This window comes from Mustela erminea, chromosome 14 (assembly GCF_009829155.1).
Source record: "Mustela erminea isolate mMusErm1 chromosome 14, mMusErm1.Pri, whole genome shotgun sequence".
NCBI classification, from domain to species: Eukaryota; Metazoa; Chordata; class Mammalia; order Carnivora; family Mustelidae; genus Mustela; species Mustela erminea.
Window position 1 is genome coordinate 61,145,447 of NC_045627.1, and position 19,956 is coordinate 61,165,402.

The 19,956-nt window shown below is 47.1% G+C and overlaps 1 protein-coding gene across 3 annotated transcripts in view; it reads right to left on the reverse strand.

The window, feature by feature from the left end:
- PIK3AP1 (phosphoinositide-3-kinase adaptor protein 1) overlaps window positions 1-14,900 on the reverse strand; it is a 114,524-nt gene extending 99,624 nt beyond the window's left edge. For 2 of the 3 annotated variants that reach the window (XM_032312033.1, XM_032312034.1), the window contains exons 1-2: window positions 14,758-14,900; window positions 6,803-7,219 (exon numbers count right to left, since the gene is read on the reverse strand). In XM_032312033.1, coding sequence (XP_032167924.1) covers window positions 6,803-7,219; window positions 14,758-14,770 — 430 coding nt within the window. In that variant the 5' untranslated portion in view covers window positions 14,771-14,900. Of the gene's footprint in view, window positions 1-788; window positions 925-6,802; window positions 7,220-14,757 lie in introns of those variants that run through there. The other variant, XM_032312035.1, reaches the window with a different exon arrangement.
- Between the last annotated feature and the right edge of the window lie 5,056 nt (window positions 14,901-19,956).

The following is a 19,956-nucleotide window of genomic DNA, read 5'->3' on the forward strand; positions in this document are numbered from 1 at the left end:
CCAGAGAAATTCCTATATCTAGTATTTCCATCCCAGCGTGTGATAGAAAAATCGAGACAAAGACAGGTGTGAAGGATATTTTCCCAGAAGAGGAATCTTGAACATTCATCACTCCCTCTTCACTGCATCTCACCAACCAACCAACCACAGCTGACAAAGGGACTTGCAGATACCTTCCTCCAGGGGCCACAGGAAAGCTAATGAACTGGGAGGAGGCAGCCTCCTCCGGAGCCGCTGACGAAGCTGCAGGGGCAGCCAATTGTACCGCGCCACCTGGGGCTCACGGCTCTGTGGGAAAATTCATAATCGTGGGGACCTCAGAGGCCTCAGGGGGGGAAAGTTCCAAGGGCCCCCACATCGACTCGCCCTTTTTAATTGTTTCAGGCGCAGCTCCCAGGGTGAACTTACCTTATCTTACAGGGCGGGCAGGGCACCTGGCAAGGGAAACCCAAAGGACCCTGGGACACGCTGTGACTTTTCAGCGAACAGCAGGGTGGATGTCAGTCAGCTACCCCAGCCGGGCACCTTCTTCCCCGAGTCAAAGATTATTGCGGAAAGGGAATGAGGGTACTGAAGAAAGTCTCCTTGCAGGGGGACATTTCGGGAGGCTTCAGGAGCCCACTGCAGAGTGGTTAAGCCACAGCAGAGAAAGAGCAGATCCAAACACCCACAGCCTTTAGGCAGAAGAGCAGCAGAACAAAATTTAGTCCGACTCAAGAGGCCAAAGGTCAGATTCTCCCCTCAGCCTCTGCAGGGAACCACAGAAGCCCCAGAAGTGAATGACTTACCATCAGTATGGCCACCGCATGAAGGAGAGCAGGGAGGGTGCAGTGACTTCCCCTTTGCTACAAGGGTCTGACCCTCCCCCCTTCTCTGAGGGCTGCTCCCTGTGACGTGGAAGCGAGTCATGCGTGTGGCCAAGCTCCAAGCCCCTGGGACCTCTGCCCCGTGACCCGCCTCATCACAGGGGCCTGAGCTGCCGCCTGCTCCTCTAAGCAGAAGGCTGAGGGACAGGGCACCAGGCAAAGAGCAGAGCCCCCAGAACACGGATGTGCCTCAGAAGCAATGGGCAAGGCTTGTGGAAATTCACCTTCTTGGGACTAACCCCCTGAGAGTCTGTTTCAGTACGTCTGGGGCAGGAGCCCACTCACCGGCCCTTGAAACAAAGTGGTCTAGAGAACTCAGGGAGCTTCCTCATCCGTGATACTGCTTCTTCCATGAGCTTTCTTCACCCCTCCTGTCTCCCCATGGAAAACAAGGGCAGTGAAAGGAGACTTAGGAGAAAGCAAGGCAACGTGGAGAGCATTCTAGAGTCCGAAGGCCCTCAGTTCCAAAGAGAGGTGTTCCTGTCTTTGTGCAAGTCATTTACACTCTCTGAACCTTAGTTTTCTCGTCTGAGAAATGGCAATAAAACTATCCACCCACGCAGGGTCGTGGCGGGAAGAGGAGGAGAATAAATGCACATAAAGTGCCCTCTGCGTTACTCCTAATAACTGTCAAAAAAGCATTTCTCCACATGTGTATCTCTACGAGAAAAACTGTACATGTAAATAATGGACTTAATCAGGCATAAAGGGAAAGAAAAAAAATTAAAGCACAACAACAAAAACCTGTAGTAAGAGAGGCCACGGATTCAGGTCATAGGGAGACAGGTAGGAAGACACCCAGAGCAGTGATGCCGCTCTGTCCCCAGGAGTCTACAGAGAGAGGAGCAGGGAAATCCATAGACCCACAAAGATTTAGGCACAAAGCTGCAGGAAGATATGTTGCAACATTATTTGTAAAAGGGGAAAAGTGAAGAATAATCTATAGGTATTTTTAAAAATTTTTTTAAACATGATGAACACACGTTTACTTCATTTCAGAAAAAAAATATTCCTTTTTATATTTAGGAAAAGATTTTGGAATCCATATGATGAGCTGAAAGCATTTTTAAGTATCTTTCTTCTAAACTCCAGTAGAATATTCAGATTAGAACATTCAAAGGAAGGCCAGATATGCGCATATGTCTCTAAATGTTCCCCATGGGAACAAAAGGCAAAATACACTATAATTCTGGGTACCACCTGGAACTGCTGAAGTACAAGCATGATGGGGGACAGGGGAGGCAGAGGGAAAACAATGCATATAAAGAAACAGGTGGGATTTCCAGTATAATACTGAATAATATTAGAAGAATAAGGTTTACTGCTTCCCTTCCCCCTACACACACACACACACACACACACACACACACACACACACACACACACAATGATGAGAACTTTGGAAACCAAACTCAGCACCACCTAACAAGTCTTTTCCCACACAGACTAACAATCTATTTTTGTATTCCAGGGAGATTTGCAGCAAAGAATACAGCTCCACTAAAAAGAGGAAATAATTTCTATGCTGTACCTGGGTTTTTCTCACTTCCTTATTTTAAAATAATCACCCAACAAATTAAAAAAAAAAAAATCCAGAACAATAGTACAGTGTTCTGTGCACTGGGTATATATCACTGCAGACATTTTGCAACTAAACAGAATCAATTCCAGTGTTCTGAGTAATTTGCCATCTTCTCGGAAAACTTATAATGATATATTACAGTGCTGGGGGCTGGAAGAAACCTTCCAAATCATGTGGTCCAACCCCATCATTTTACAGATGAAGATTCTAGGAAGCAAACTGCCTGCTCCAACACACTAAAGACTCTAATTAAAACATCTGCTCAATTTTAAGGTAGCTGACAAATTTGGAGAGGAGGTGGGAAATAAAATAAAACCTCGAAAACACTTTTTAGTGGAATGGTAATTATGATCAGCAGGCCTATCAAACGAAAAAGCAGTAAGGATCGTGATGGAAGTATAACCTTCCTCTAATGTCAGGACCACTTACATCTGGAAAACTGAGACTAGAAGTTGCCAGAGCTCACACATCGAATCTGTGAGTAGGAGCAGAGGAAGAGAACTCAGGAACTTGGCTCTGAAATCTGTTGGCCTAAGCACCAAACAGTGGCCGAATTTTATACCTAAACTGACAGGTATCAAGCAGTCACCTGGATGTGATGGTGCCTCTACTTCCAGAAAAGTGGAGATTGGAGAAAATGGTCCATGCACTACAGAGGGACCTGACCACCGACCTGGCAAAGGACGAGGGGCTTAGACCCTTGCTCACATACCCAGTGGACCCTTGACCAGCAGCATCAGCATCATCTGGGAACTTGTTAGAAATGTGGAATCTTGGGTGCCTGGGTGGTTCAGTTGGTTAAGCACCTGCCTTCAGCTCAGGTCACGATCCCACAGTCCTGGGATCAAGTCCTGCGTCAGGCTCCGTGTTTAGCAGGGAGTCTGCTACTCTCTCTTCCCCTCCGCCCTGCTCGTGATCTCTCTATCACATTCTCTCTCTAAAATAAATAAAAACTTAAAAAAAAAAAAAAAAGAAGAAGAGAAGAAGAAATAAATACTAACTCTTGGGCCCCACCCAGACCTACCAAGTCAGAATGTGCATACTGACAAAATCCCCAAGTCCTCCTGAACACAGGAAAGTTTGAGAATCACTTGTTTAGATAATGCAGCAGCAAAAGAAGTATAATTGACTACCTATAACACCATTTACTCTAAGTTTCTGGAATAATTATCTTATTACCAGCTCTGCTCTCTAAAGTTTTAATCTTTAAGTTTTAAATATTCTAAAACTTAGCCTAAATTTCAAATAGTCTCAGTGTCTATCTTCATGAGTAGTCATGTTTTTCCAAAAGGTACTACAGTGTTAAGAAAATATATATATACACACACACACACACACACAAATATGCTGGGAGCTTTACCATTTTTAAGGATTACAGGGATTATAACTTGAGGTCTTTTTTTTACATTTACCTTCTGCTGAGGTCATAGGAGAAACATGACCACTATTTATTCAGGGGAAAATTAGAAAGAACCCCCAGGGAGACCTGGTACAGGAGGAAGACAAGATTTACAATATAAATGTGTTTCCAGGGCGTCTGGCTGGGTGGCTTAGTCTGTTAAGTGTTTGACTGTTGATTTTAGCTCAGGTCATGATCTCAGGTTCGTGAGATCGAGCCCCGTGCTAGGCTCTGTGCTCAGTGCGCAATCTGCTTGGGATTCATTCTCCTCTCTCTGTGCCTTCCCCCCAATAAATAAATAAAATCTTAAAAAAAAAAAAAAAAAAAGAGGGGCGCTTTGGTGGTTCAGCAGTTAAGCCTCTGCCTTCGGATCAGGCCATGATCTCAGGGTCCTGGGATCGAGCCCCACATCGGGCTCTCAGCTCAGCGGGAAGCCTGCTTCTCCCTCTCTCTCTGCCTGTCTCTCTGCCTAATTGTGATCTCTCTCTGTCAAATAAATAAAATCTTTTTTAAAAATTTTTTTAAAAAAAGAAGAAGAAGAAGAAATGTGTTCTTGCTGAAAAAGAGGAATTTCATGTAAGGGAATTTTGTGGTCAAGAGGCTGTGAAGGTCACATGGCCCACCCATGACTCCAAAGCTGAATCCCTTTAGGGCACCTCGACAGTCTCCACTCACATACTCCCAGGGGTGTGGAACTCACCACCTCCAAAGGCAATCTGTTCCACCTTTGCACGCTCCATTAGAAAGGTTTCCAGAAATTTGTCTCCCTATAACTTTCAACAACCCTACAATCAGTAACTCTATAATTACTGTCCCTACTATTAATTCAACCCCATTATCAACTTCCCATTACATTTCCTACTGGGATTTTCTTTCTTAACACAGAAAGTTGAAGATACAAGTCTCATGTATTTATGTATTTAATTCTATGAGAGAAGGTCATCTTGTTGTAGTGGGGTATATGAAAATTTAATTTTTTGCTTTTATTTTGAGGAACCTTAGGAAAACCTCATGTGTACCAGAGAAGTATCAGAATAAGTTGTCACAAGTTATAGAGAATATAGCTAAAGGCATAATCATATCAGAAACCTAGTTTAGGATAGTACTGTTCTTAAACATTGTTTTAACCCTAAGCTTCCTGGGAGTCAAAGCATGTATGAAATGGTGATGAGAAGGTGATGCTTCAGAAATGTTCGAGACTCTCTGGCCTTGGGGAATCATCGGTTATCAACCCTGGAAAGTATCTCAGATCAAGTCTCATTCTGGCCTCTTACAGGGAAGGAAATGGAAGCCCAGAGAGGGTAAGTGACTTGCTCAGTACTGGGCACCTAGTTAGCGCCATGGAGTGTCCCTATCCCTGCTCAATGATCTCTCTGGCATACTGCCAGACTCTTGAGTCTGGAGTTTGTTCAAGAAGCTTGCCCAGTGTAAAAACCAGAGATACAGCACCACATTACTGGGTCGACCAAGGGCCATGGCTATGTATACCTGAAAAGCAAGCCATCCTGGCACACACAGACCCCTCAGATCCCAAAGTCCACAAGTCTTAACACCACAGAGCCATAAGCCACCACTCTTCCTTCTCTTTCCTAGAACTCCATCTGTCCCTACCTATCCACTGATGCTGAACAGCAGAGTTTCCACCGAGAAGCTTATTTTAATCTCCCATTAAAATAAGCTCTTTCTGATGACAGGTTATTTGTTCCCAGAACAGAAACACCACAGAACAGAAACACTGTGGAACACTTCATTCTTTCGGAAACATTTGAAGTTGAAGGCTCAGAGCATACAGAGCCAGAGTCCTTAGTAAATAGTAAATGATTATAGGCGATCGATTTATCCACACATCTAAACATTAGGCTCTTTGAAACGATATTAAAAGAATCCTTCCTATCATGTATTTTTTTTAATAACAGGAATATCTTAAAGAGCAATCTGTTAGGTCATGCAGCATGAGAAGATAGCACAGGGACAATAAGTCCACGGAGCCCTGAATGATGGGCTGGTGGGTCACAGTGACCTGTCCACAAGATCGTAAGGGACCCGCAGGGACAGAAGCCCATCTGCAGAAATAGCTACTTGTGCTTCAGTTCTTTATAAGTTTAGGCAAATCAAAACTCCCTCAAGGCGACGAGGAACAATCATGTAGGACTGGATTATGTGCATTTTCTATCACTGTGATCCTCTGAAGTAAGGAAAAGCAAACCCTAGAAGAATTTCTTATCCAGGTGAGACATGTTTTATATTAATGCTTGTCATTTATATCACAAATTAGCCAGGATCCCACTAGGCTAAGAGATCTGGCCCTATTTATTGGTTTAGAGCAGCCTATTGCTGGATAAAAGTACCGAGGAAGCTACATCAGCTTTGTCAGGTCACTGGGAATTAGTGAATTCTTGATTCAGCCCATCAGAGGAGACGGGTTGGATGTCCCAGCAGGGATAACTGAGCCCTGTTAAATCAACCCATAACTGTCCAGGCTTCTTGGCTGGCATTAGGTATGTAAGACCTCAAATAGCAAGGGAACAGAGATAAACACAGAGCCCACTCAGAGCCCACACTGAGGCAAAAATAGAAAGCAAAAGAGGAAGAGCTGTGACATGCCTCCATCCCAGAACGCGCCTTCCGCTACTGTTCATCAGAGTGTAGGTCACACTTCCTGGGGCCAATGAAGTCATGAGCCCTGGCCAAGGGGACCAGAACCTTCCCACTTTAAAAGGAGAAACAGGACAAAAGACAGAAGCTCAGCTAGTGGGAAATAGAGAAGAAGGGTATTTCTCTCTAAACATGTTGTCCAAAGTGACACGTTTTCTGCAACAGTCCTAAGGTCCCTGATGATAAATTGGAAGCAGCTCACAGGCAGGAAAGCTGTCTCACCTAAAATGCCTGGGGCCTGGATGAGCCTTTTTTTTTTTTTTAAGGCTTGGTTAGCTTTCCTTGAGAAGACAACCTTACCTTCGGAAATGGCCTTCTTCACCGCTGCCACGTAGGTCTCAGGCTCGTCGTCACAGGTGAGCTCCTGCCAGTGCGCCCAGTCGGGAAAGTAGTCCAGGAACTCCTCGCTGTCCTGCACCCCACACAGCAGCCGCACCACGCGGTGGGGCGGGTGGAAGGCTCTCTGCAGCGGGGGCAGCAGGGCCGGCTGGCAGAAGCACTGCGCCATCTCGGCGGACAGGAGCACCACGACACAGCGGGCGCCGAGGAAGAAGTTCAGGTCCTTGGCCGAGAAGGAGGTGTCGGAGCTCAGCCTGTAAGTCAGCATCTTCTGGCTGCGCACCTGCCGGCTGGCCAGAAAGAGGTCCTGGAGGTACTGGCACCACTCCTCGGCATCCGGGCTGTACACGATGAGGATGTCGCATCTTCCAACCGCCCCTGAGTGAGAACGAGGCGGAGAAGCACGGTGACACACCTGCTCTTCCTAGGGCTCCCACGCCCTGCGCGATCAAGCATGCAGACGGGGTCCTGGCCCCACCATCTTTCATAGTCTGTCCCTACGGGAGCCGTCATACCTCTCCCCTACTTCCGAGCTGCGTTCTAGCCGGACCTAGACAGGTCCCTGTCTCTGCCCCGAGACGCCACGCCATTTCTAGAACTTTCCATAAGCTGTCGCTTCTGCTGCCATGCTCTTCCACCTACAGCTGACGCCAGATAAGATGATGATGACGGATGATGATGACAACGATGACGACACCAAGAGCAAGCACTTTATGTAGGGCTTCCTGTGTTCCAGACGCCCTTCCAAGCACATTGCCTAGTAAACTCCTTTAATCATGGCAGCAACCTTACAAGGTAGAGAATACTAGTAGCCTCCCTTTTAAAGACGAGAAAACAAAGGTGTGGCAGCTTACGTATTTTACCCGTGGTGACAGAGTCAGAATTTTTTTTTTAAGATTTTATTTATTTATTTGACAGAGAGAGAACACAAGTAGGCAGAGAGGCAGGCGATTGGGGGGTGGGGGAAGCGGGCTCCCTGCTGAGCAAAGAGCCTGATGCGGGGCTCGATCCCAGGACCCTGAGACCATGACCTGAGCCGAAGGCAGAGAGGCCTAACCCACTGAGCCACCCAGGCGCCCCAACAGAGTCAGAATTTGAACTCAGACAGTTTGGCCCCAGAACATGGCTCTTTCCCAAATACAGTGGTTAGAAGCACAGGTATAGAATCAGGTGGCCAGAGTTGGCATCCTGGCTCTGTGAATTGTTAGCTTTGTCACCTTAGGCATGTTACTTTAATAGTCTAAACCTCAGTTGACTTATCCTGGAAATAGAAATATAATGGCAATATTTATCAGTGATTTGTGAGAATTAAATTAGATATTTCATATAAAGTGCTAAGCACAGCACTTGACATGTGGTAAGCCTTCAATAATTGGTAGCTGGTGTCCTCCTCCTCGCATTAATAGAAACAAGGCATAAACATAAGCAGCAGCTGTGGGTGATTTAATGCTTTGATATACATAATACCATTGGTGGGGAAGGGCGCCTGGGTGCCTCAGGTCGATTAAACGACTGCCTTCAGCTCAGGTCATGATCCTGGAGTCCCAGGATCAAGTCCCGCATGGGGCTCCCTGCTCTGCAAGGAGTCTACTTCTCCCTCTGACCCTCCCCACCCATTCTCTCTCTCTCTCTCTCTCTCTCTCTCTCTCTCTCAAATAAATAAGTAAGTAAAATCTTAAAAAAAAAAAAAAATACCATCAGTAGGGTGTCCCTCACCATGGACATAGGCTTTCTTCCTCTCATAAGACATAAATGCCAGAAACAGAGTCCAAAGCCTTAGAGAAGCAGTGAGTTAAAAAGAGCTTTGGGGGATCACCTGGCCCAAACTCCTCATTTACAGATAAAAGAAACGTTTCATCAGGGAAGATGAAGGGACTCGCTTAAACTCACACCCAGCAAACTAGTCACGAAGCCAGGACTGAACCTCAGGGTGTCCCCTGGTCTCTTGTCCAGTCCTCCCACCAGTCCACCTGCTGCCTCCCATCAGGGATTCGGTCAAGAATCATACAAATAGGGGTGCCTGGGTGGCTCAGTGGGTTAAAGCCTCTGCCTTCGGCTCAAGTCATGATCTCAGGGTCCTGGGATCAAGCCCTGTGTCAGGCTCTCTGCTCAGTGGGGAGCCTGCCTCCCCCTCTCTCTCTGCCTGCCTCTCTGCCTACTTGTGATCGCTTGTCAAATAAATAAATAAATAATTTTTTTTTAAAAATGCAAAAGTAAAAAGCAGGAGCTTTTTACCAACACCCCCACCTATACTGACAAATATACTAGCAAAATCACGTCAACAATTTTTTACAAATGGGCTAGAAGGAGAATAAGATCTTGGGGAAGGCGGGCTGTGGTCCCATATATTAGTGATGAAGCTACTGGTAACGTTTTCAGTGGATGGTAGAGAAATAAGGAAGAGAGAAGAGTATTTCCGAGAGCATAATAAGTACTCTTAAGAAAGCAACTCAGATCTTGGAACAATGACTGACTTAGCAGGAAAAGCAAGTAGCAACTTTAGAATGCCCTGACATGTGGCCATGACAGATGCCACTTTTATGAGGAGACAGTGACCCAAAGCAAAGTCAACCAACAATTTCAAATGACAATTTCTGGGATCAGGGAGGGAGTGAGTGTTCATTTCATCCTGAATCCTGCCTCAACACGACCTGGTCCTCTGTTACCAGGGCAACGTAGTATCTGCTGGGTGTCAAAGACCTCTAGTCATCAAAGGGAGCGCAAATATTAATAATGACGGAAACTGGCTATGGGATATATGAGAACTCTAACATCTTCAGTTTTCCAATAAATCTAAAACTTCTAAAATAAAAATTTTAAAATACAATTTAAATTAAAAAACACTTATGGGGTTAACCTCTTCTGTATGGAAAACATGGAAAATGTCTCATTCCTGGGGTTCTGGTGTTAAATTTGACACTCGACCCCCCCACACACACACACACTCCTTTGAGCAAAAGTACTTGAAAACAAAGTGGTTAGTGCCTCAGACTCATTAATATGACAAGCTACTTGGTCACCCACTTGTGCCGTGACTTGAGACCAGTATACTAAGTCTAAGCAAATTTTGCCTCAGTGTAAATGAGGACAAGGAAATCTATCACCTTCTTGAATTTTGCTTCACTGCTGAAACTGAAAGCTGGGGAAATTCTAAAAAAAGTTCCAAAGTGGAAGTTAAAGTTCCTCCATGATATGCTAAATAACATCACAGGACCAAACACTTTGTCAGCAACTCTCTCTTGTGCGGGGACACCCCTTTCGTGAAGGATAAATCCCTACCTGTATCCACAGGTCATTTCCTCACACGTGCCAAATCAATTCTCCCAGTTTGTTTGTTTATTAAGAAAAATGAAATCTCTGATCTCACGGATACGTGGAATTTAAGAAACAAAACAGAGGATCGTAGGGGAAGAGAGAAAAAAATAAAACAAGACAAAACCGGAGAGGGAGACAAACCATAAGAGACTCTTAATCATAGGAAACAAACTGAGGGTTGCTGGAGGGGAGAGGGATGGGGGATGGGATAACTGGGTGATAGACATTGAGGAGGACATGTGATGTAATGAGCACTGGGTGTTATATAAGACTGAAGAATCACAGGGGTGCCTGGGTGGCTCAGTGGGTTAAGCCACTGCCTTCAGCTCAGGTCATGATCCCAGGGTCCTGGGATTGAGTCCCGCATCGGGCTCTCTGCTCAGCAGGGAGCCTGCTTCCTCCTCTCTCTCTCTGCCTACTTGTGATCTCTCTCTGTCAAGTAAATAAATAAATTCTTAAAAAAAAAAAAAGACTGAAGAATCACAGACCTGTACCTCTGAAACCAATAATACATTAAATGTTAATTAACTGAATATATATTTTAAAAATGTTAAAAAAAAAAAAAAAAGGAAGAAGAAGAAAGAAAAAGAAAAATGAAATCCATGTGGGCGCCTGGGTGGCTCAGTCCATTAAGCCTCTGGCCTTCTGCTCAGGTCATGATCCCAGGGTCCTGAGATTGAGCCCCGAGTCTGGGTCCCAGCTCAGCAGGGAGTCTGCTTCTCCCTCTCCCCCCTGCTCATGCTGTCACCCTGTTTTCTCAAACAAATAAATGAATAAAATCTTTTATAAAAAAGAGAGAAATGAAATCCATGAACCAAGAGGTGTCCATAAATCCCAAACAGAAATGAGGATGGGTCTTTGTCCTTGTAGAGCTTTTAGAACAGCCTGGGCTATAGGAGAAAGCAATGTGGGTAGCAGCGGGCGTGGGTGGAGTGGGGTGAGAGGCGGGGGAGGGAGGCTTGTAGCAACAGCGACAGCAGTGGTTAAGAAAGACAGTGACTGAAAAAGAGCTTCCTTAGAAAGATTCAGAATCCATCTGAGAAAAGAAGAGGGAGGAAGTGGCAGGCAGCTTTTCAAAATACCCAGCCCAGACCATTTCTTTAGTCTGCAAGTGACTCTAGTTCCCCGGTCATCTTTCCCAAGCACCCTACTGAAAAGGCTTGTGAGCTAGGGAAGGTGATCAGGATGGGGAGGGGTCTGGTAAGGACTCACAGAAGGAGCTTCCAGACTCTGAAGCTTTCAAGTTTAAAGACTTGATGGGAGTACTGAGAGAACTCAAGAATCAGATGGGAGTTACTATCACAAAAAATTAAATGTACCTTCAATTTTTTAAAAAAAAGGGGCAAGAAAAAGTATGCAAGCTTTCTTCAAAGATCTGAAGGCTGACACATGGAGGAAAGGATTCTGGTCTTCATCCAGCCACAGACTCAGTCACTTGGGGAAGTCACTTATGCCTTCTTTGTCTCCTCTCTCCCATGCGTAAATGCAATAGATGCCATCAGGAGCCAGGGTAGGCTCATTCCATTTCATTTCATCTTGCTTCCCACGCTCTTTCAAAAACAAGGAGCCAAGATTCTCCTTGATTTCAATAAACAAAGATGTCTTTCGAAAAAGTAAAATCCAAATGCTTTCCCTTCAGCAGAAGGAAATTTGAAGACCACACGATTCAGCCTTAAAAAGAAATGAAGTGCTGACACATGCTACAACTCGGATGAACCTTGGAAACGCTATGTTATATGAAAGAAAACACAGAAGACCACAGACTGTGTGATCGCATTCATATGGAAGTCCTGAGTCGGGAAATCTACAGACACAGATGTAGCAGGAGGAGGGAACAGAGCGTGATAGCCAAAGCAAAGAAAGTTTCTCTCTTTGTTAAATGTGCACCCCTCTTCACGCATTTCTCAAAATGAGTTTCTTTCTGAGGTGATGAAAATGTTCTAAACTGGACCATAGTGATGTTTGCACCTGTGAAGATACTAAAAACAAACAAACACTGAATTGTACACTTTTGGTTGTTTGGGGGTTTTTTTAATTGTATTCTTTAAATGGGAAAAGTGTATGGTATGTGAATTATATCTGAGTAAAACGGTTTAAATAAGGGAAAGGAGGAGGAAGGGGAAGAGAAGTAGAGAGAGGAGGAAGACGAGGATCCAAAGATCGCATGAATGAATGGCCCAGGTGACGCCGCACCCTATCCTATCTTGCAAGAGGTATTCTCACGGCCACCATGAGTCCTTGCACCTCCAGACCTCAGAGAGCCCCCGGGACTTCAGAGGCCCAACTCCCACTTGTAGGACCTGAAGTGGTGTCTCACCGCACTGCATGCTGAGAGCAGCAGGGTTTGACAGCCCTAACCATTACCGACATCAGCAGAAGCCACTACAGAGCCTATAAATAGCCCCAGGTCTGGCCACTGAGCTAGAGTCCCCATGTGAATAGGAGCACACTCTTCTAGCCCCTTCCGCCATGCCCTACTGGAGTCATGCACACAGGACCCTAGACGAAGGTGGTTTTCTCTGTTTCCTCTAGCCAAAGGCTCTTCCAGCTTGCTATTTCTTGCACGTAACAGCCCAGGGCCTGTTCTCAGCCATGGAAAGAGGTGGGAGCTTCACTGACCTCATCTTCTACTTCCCCCCAATCACCTACTTATTCCACCACCTGCTCCTTGTTCCTTAAATACACCATATACACCCATTTACTGTTCCTCTGAATGGAGCACTGTTCCCCTACATGACCTTTCAGATCTTCACTCAAATGGCCCTTTCTCCATGAGGCCTAATCTGGTCGCCTCCTTTAAAATTATAAACCCAGTCTATTAAGCATCTGCCTTTAGCTCAAGTCATGATCCCAAGAATCCTGGGATTGAGTCCCACATTGGGCTCCCTGCTGAGCAGGGAGCCTGCTTCCCTCTCTGCCCCTCCCCTCCACTTGTGCTTGCTTGCTCTCTCTCTCTCTCATAAAAATAAATAAAATCTTTAAAAAAAATAAAAAGATAAAATTTAAACCCAACCTCCTCTGCCCCCTCCACCCCCTCTACTGTTTTCCCAATGCACTTAACATATCATGAATTGCCTTATCAAGCATATTGCCTGCTTTCCCCCACATTCCATAAGCTCCCTGGGTAAGAGGCTTATGTTTGTTCTGACTGTTGAATATACATCTGATACCTACAACACTGCCTAGAAACGGTAGACACACAATAAATAATTATTGAATGAATGAATTTCCTCTACATAACTCTATTTCAGCTTTTGAAGGGAACGTGTGGACTCTGAGACTACTGTTACCACAATACAGCTTCTTCTAACCTCTGGAGCCCCCCTGGAGAGCCACAAGGCTAAAGCTAGCCATTTTCCCACTCCCTTTAAAGAAGGAGCCTGTATTACCAAATCTAATAGAACTCTTACCACTGACCTTCTCTACGCCCCACCCCATAGCTCTCACCCCCAATAATCCCCCAAACCCACCCACCCCCACCCTGCCCCAGCTTCCAATGCACCATGAGAAGGCTAGATAGACCTCAGGGGATACGGGGACAGCTGGCTCTTCATTCTAGCATCTGCCCACATCCTTCAAGCACAGTATCTTCTCCCGGCTGACTAGATTTTAGTTTTCAAGAGGTTTACATCCTGTTTATACATGTTATCTCTACTAAAACATCATAAAATGGGTGAGGAAAATACAAGCAACCCCACTTGCAAATACAGTAACCCTCATCTTCTCACCTAGCAATTCCCTGTTTACTCATCGCCTTCTTGCACAGGACTATAAACTAACTCCCTGCGAGCAGAGACCAGGCTGTCCTGGTCACCACTGAGAACACAGGTGGGTGCACGATAACTATCCTAGTGCATAGTAAGTGGTCCTCAGTTGTCGCTGTTATCATCATTATCACATGGTTTGTCCGGGATCTCAGAGAGTGAGTAACTTTGGCGAGTGTACAACCCATGAACCAGAGAAGAACCCAAGACGAATCAAAAGAGACTCCTGGCACCTTTCGATGGGTAGATTACCCAGTGGACTTCACTTTTCCCCACTCCCCAAAATTCTGCAAAAGACATAAGAGAACTAAAGATAACGGAACGGTGTTCCTAGATTTCTATGGAAATTCTAGATGGAAAGCAAAGCCAGGGTTAGAGGAAGGTGGCCTGGGAAGGTGGCCCAAGGGCCGCCCTCCTGACTGCCTGAGCGCCCCCTATTGGCCCAATGGGGCCCTAAGAGAGGCATTTCCCAGAAGTGGGCAAGTGGGCTCTCTCCGCCTTGTTTCCACGGGACTCGGGTTCACGGAGTTGGAGGAACAGGGGAAACAACTCTAAGAAGCAACTAGAGCCAGTCGGAGAGAGGAAAGGAGACTTAAAAGACGGGGGACAGGGGAGGCGCAGGCGGGGGCAGGAGAGAATCGCGCCACAGGCTGGGAAGGGGCACGTGGGAAAGCTGGGATTATTCCGGGGAAGCGGGAACGAGGGAAAGAGCAGAAGCGCACAGATCCCGCGCGGAAGACGCAGAGCAGGGAGCGGCCGGGTGCTCGGGCCGCGGCGGTGGACAAGAGGGCGCGCCAGCGGGGAGGCTCGGGAGGGGGCCCGGGCCCGCCTACGCACCTGAGGCTGCCATGGCGCCGGGCGCAGTTCACCTGCCCCGCTCGCTGCGCGCGCGGGGCCGGGCCCGGCGGCGTCCCGGGGCGCGGGGCGGCAGCGGCGCCGGGCTCCGCGCAGCACCAGCCGCGGCTCTGGCGCTTCCTCCAGACCGGCTGCGAGGACCGGCTGCGGGGGCGTGTCCACAGGACCCGCCCCGCCTGCGGGGCACTGCCCGCGGCACCTGCACCCGTGGCGGTTGGGGAGGGGAAGTGAGAACCCCCACCCCACCCGGGCCGAGCCGCCGGCTGGCTCCCCGCACTGCCAAGGGGGCTTCGCGCCACGTGCGTCCCACTCCAGGCGAAACCGGCCTGACTGGGCGCCAAAGGGCAGTCCAAGGCGAAGTCCAAGGCGAATGGGGGAGAGGGAGGGAGAAGGTGGAGCTGCCGGACCTCTGTGACCAGGGGCAGGGGTGTATCTGAGCACAGCTGGCACAGCTATCTCCCCATCCCCTGGAGCTTTCTCCCTGAGCCGCCACCCTGGCAGGAAAGGGGAGGGGGCAGGAAGAGGAAGAAGAACCTGGCCCTGGGTGCTTAGCGTTGCCCTTAATTACCCTCCAGTGATTTTTCTGTAATTCCTTGGACCTGGTCTCCTGATGGCACGAAGGATAATCTCCTGTGACAAATGCATGATACAGTTACTGCCTTTTAGGCCTTTGAGGTGGCACCTATCATGTCTTCATGTTTGAGATGAAGAAACATGACAAGCGCCTTGCTCCCTTGCTCATATGCACATAGGGAATAAATGCTCCCTGAGCTTCCAGCAGGTCCGAGTCCAGAACCAGAGCTCTCCACGGACCCTTGTACTCACCTGCCTGCTTTTTGCTCTCCTGCCTCTGCCTGCCTCTATATCTGATCTAAACAGCCCTGGACCCTTAGAGTCCTCAAAAATGCAGGATCCAGAAGATGGGTCCAGAGAGCAGAGAGGAGGGAAAGACCGGGTTCAGGCAGAGGTGGAAATAAATGAAGTGGATTTAGAAATGGAACTATCAGGGCTCAGGCCTATAATTATAATTTTTTACAGCTGCCATAAAAAATTACAGCAAACTTAACATCTTAAAATAACACAAATTTATTCTCTTCCTGCTCTGGATTTCAGAAGTCCAAGAGGAGTCACACTGGGCTAAAATCAAGGTGTCAGCAGGGCTGTGTTCCTTTCTAGAGGTTCTAGAAGAGAATGCATTTCCTTGCCTTTTTCAGCTTCTAGAGACTACCCACTTTACTTGGTTTATGCCCCCTTCCAAAAACCTTAAACCCAGCCACATAAAATCTCTTTGACCCAGCTTAGGATATCACATCTCTCTCTCTCTCTCTCTCTCTCTCTCTCTGACTTTTTTATTTCCTCCCTCTTCCACTTTAAGGACATTGATCCCACCTGGATAATCCAGGAAGATCTCCCTTTTTTAAGGGAGACCAACAACCCTAAGACCATCTACAACCTTAATCTCCTTTGCCATGTGACATGACATATTCATGGATGATAGGGGTAAGGACGTGGACATCTTTGATGAACCATTACTTAGCCTACTACAGACCTGGAATTCTGAAAGAGGAGATGAGATCAATCCTGCTATACCTCACACCTATTTTCCATGTTCAGGCCTTCTCTGGCCTCCAGATCAGATTAGCTACACCTTCTCCCTCCCACTCTCTCCACTCCGCCCCCCCTCCCCGCCATCAGGCATTGTCGCAGCCCTGTACTATTTTTTAGTAGAAATTATATAGCTATGTTTCTGCAATTACTTATGTTAATTTGTGTCCCCTCCATGCAATTTTAAGTCCCTCAGAGGCAGGATCCGGGCTTGTCTTTTTCACCATGGAACCTCTAGCACTTGGAGCCAACTCTGGCATAGAGAATATTAATATACTCAGAAAGCATTTCGATGAGTGAATTAACGAATATGGCCTGGAAAGCCTTCAATTTGAGACTGAAGGATGGGGAATTTTCAGGCACTGAAAATCACTGAACTTGAAGGAGGGGAATATGAGATGTCAAAAATGGGTTGTCCATAATAAAAGCCATCAAGAATAAGGAAAATGATGAGATGAAGTCTGGAAATGTTGAGTTTGCGGGACCTGTGGGGTGTCTTTGGACCTCTGTCCTTGCACGAGAGGTGAGGGCCTACGACTGACCAGGGTCGACCCCCTTGGGGTTGAAGCTGCATGAGTGAATGGGGGAGAGGCGTGAAGGGGAGAAGAGCAAAAGCCTGGCCTCAAGGGCAGAACCTGAGGGAAGGACCATGCTCAGGGGCCACAGGAGACTGAAATAACCAGAAAGACAAGAGAAGAGGCAGACCAAAATAAGCAGGAGGCCAAGGAAGAGGATTCTGAGAAGGTAGTCAGTCATGTGGGTCTCTGAGGAGTCTGGGAGAATGGGATCTAACACAAATGACTCCATAAGCCCTCCTTTTCCTCATGTGCACAATGAAGGCATCCCAGCTCAGAAAATGCTAGGGCTCTGAGGATTACCCTCCTCTTCAGAGAACTTTGCCTGAACACTGTCTACCTCTCTGGTACCTTCCCTCACTTTTCACAAGCCTGGGGCCCTGGCCAGTCTGTATTTCTCTTGTGAGTCCTATCCAAATGCAGCTCTGGATGTTAGGGGGTGAAAGCCCTTTCTTGCCTCCTAACCAAGAAAATCTGGACGACTTTGAACTGAAGGAATATTTCTAGACTTCTTACAACTCTTAGCGGGCATCCGTCAGTTGTGGGTAAGGTCTCTGGTGCTGGGTCAGGAGTCCAAATTCTGAATGCTCCCACTGTTCCACAGCATGGACCTCTGGGATTTGGCTGGGAAGAGGACTCAGAAGCCATCATTCCCCCGGTGAGGTGTCAGCCAGCCCCCAATACTGGCAATTCCAGCCAGGTCCCTTATACAGCAGGTTGGGCTGGATTGGAGGAAGTGGTGTCTGTTTTTACATCTCCATTTGACAGTTTTTGCAGAAGAAGGAAGGCAGGGTGACTGTTCCTCTGAAAATCCCTGCTCTGGCCCGTGGGCATTGGGTCTAGGGGCAAGCTCTGCAGTCAATCCCTCCAGCACCGGGTGGCCCGCAGGTGGGTTCCAGGCAGAATGGAGAACTTGAACATGACTGCTGCCCTACCCTCTTGTTGGCTTGGTAAACAGGAAAGGCCAGGAAGATGAATATAGGTCATCTAAAGAACAGAGAGATGAGGAGTAGGGAAGAAATCCCTGTTCTTACATCTTCAAGATGTTCTTTCATAATCTCTCAGGACTGAGGACCAGACAGAGCCTTTTTTCTTGGTTGTCAAGACCTCAATTATCAGGACAAAGGGTAGAGATGGAGGAGTATTCTGCAGCAGTATACTCTTAATTCATCTTAATTCTCTCTCCTTTTTTTTTAAATAAATAAAGTATATTTTTTTTACGTTGAAACTTTTTTTAAAAGATTTTATTTATTTATTTGACAGAGATCACAAGTAGGCAGAGAGGCAGGCAGAGAGAGAGGAGGAAGCAGGCTCCCGGCTGAGTAGAGAGTCCGATGTGGGGCTTGATCCCAGGACCCTGAGGTCATGACCTGAGCCGAAGGCAAAGGCTTAACCCAATGAGCCACCCAGGCGCCCTCATCTTAATTCTCTTAACTGTCATATGAGGAAGATGCAAATGGCATGCACATTTTATAGATAAAAAAGTTAAATACCTTAACCCAAGGGCATACAGCCAGTGCATTGCAGAGAGCCAAGTTCTGAACCCCAACAGCCAGGCTCTGCAGTCCATGCTTCTGCCCACTGGATGATGTGGTGAAGGCTTAAAGCACAGCCAGCTGTGATTTGAAGAACCACACAAGTCACAAGCCAGTACTGGCCTCACCTCCCACTGCAGATAGGCAGACAACAGCTCTGTCACCTGCAAGATCCCCCTGCTCTGCTGGGAGTTCCAGCTCCTGAAGGCGCTCCTGAAGCGCCTGCATCAGGAAAGGGCATTGGCAGGCCCCACCTCCCTGCTCACCATCCTATGTGTGTCCCATCAGACCTTCAGCCTCTCAGGGGCAGGCTCTGTCTCTTCCTCCACTGTGTCCCAGTCCCTGGCATAGGCTCCAACACACAAGAGATGTTCAACGAGCATTGTTTGCTTTTAAATCATCGAAGCCAACCTGCCCATTTTATAGGTGAAGACGAATCACACAGATCAAGTGACCTGCCCAGGGCCCCACAAACTTCACCTGAGGCACTCGTTCCTTGCTTTGCTCAGTTCAGAAAGACTCCGCACGTTCATACACATAGGGTGGGGGATGTGTAGACCGAATGATAGGGGATAGGCCAAGAGGCCATCACAGGTAGAGGCAGGGAGAAAGAGTTCCAGGGTACCGAGGACCTGGTTTAGCCTTGTCAACACTCTAGAGTTATAAAATCTGCTTTCCTTTCTACCCGCTCAAGACAGTCTCAGCCCAACACAGTGGGCCCAATGCAGACTATCTGGGCATAATTATAGCTTTTTAGGATCAGGTAGCTTTGCAGACAGAACCTAGAAGCCTACCTTCTTGCAAGAGGGAAACCTCCTGCCCTAGTCAACCAAAATGGCCACTCCTTATGCCATAACCCAAGGACTCCTCATTGGACCCCTTTGAGCAATGGCCCTGAATCTCAAGTTCTTCAGAAGAAAATATTCTTAGGAATCTGCTGTGTGGCTACTATTCAGTGTTGTCACTTACTCAGCTTTCATGAATGTTTAACTCAAACCATTGAGGCAGCCATATTATTGTCAGCCCATTTTCCAGGTGAAGAAACTGAGGTTCCAATAAGGTAATTTGCCTGACCCATGGTCACTTGGTTAATAAGTGTCAAAACTAGATTTGAATTGAAATCCATCGGTTACACAAAAGCTGCCTCCCTTGCCACGCATTATGATTCAAAGACCATGCCAGCCATTCTGGGCTGGTTCCCCAACCCAAAATTAACCTTAGTAACAAGGAAAAGCAGTGTTGCAAAGACTGCTGGTTGCCCACCCAATATCCATTTTCCCCATGTTTCTTAGTAACAGAATCCCGTTTGGAGCCGCAGGATTCCATTCCCCAGCTTCTCTTGGAGCCTAGAGGAATCCAGTTGTGAATGGAAGTCACTGACTCTCTAGAGAAGTTCTTTAGAGGCTGCTTAACCCTTCCACCCTCTCTTTTTTTAGTTCCCCTTTGCGTCTCTCCCTCTTTTAATG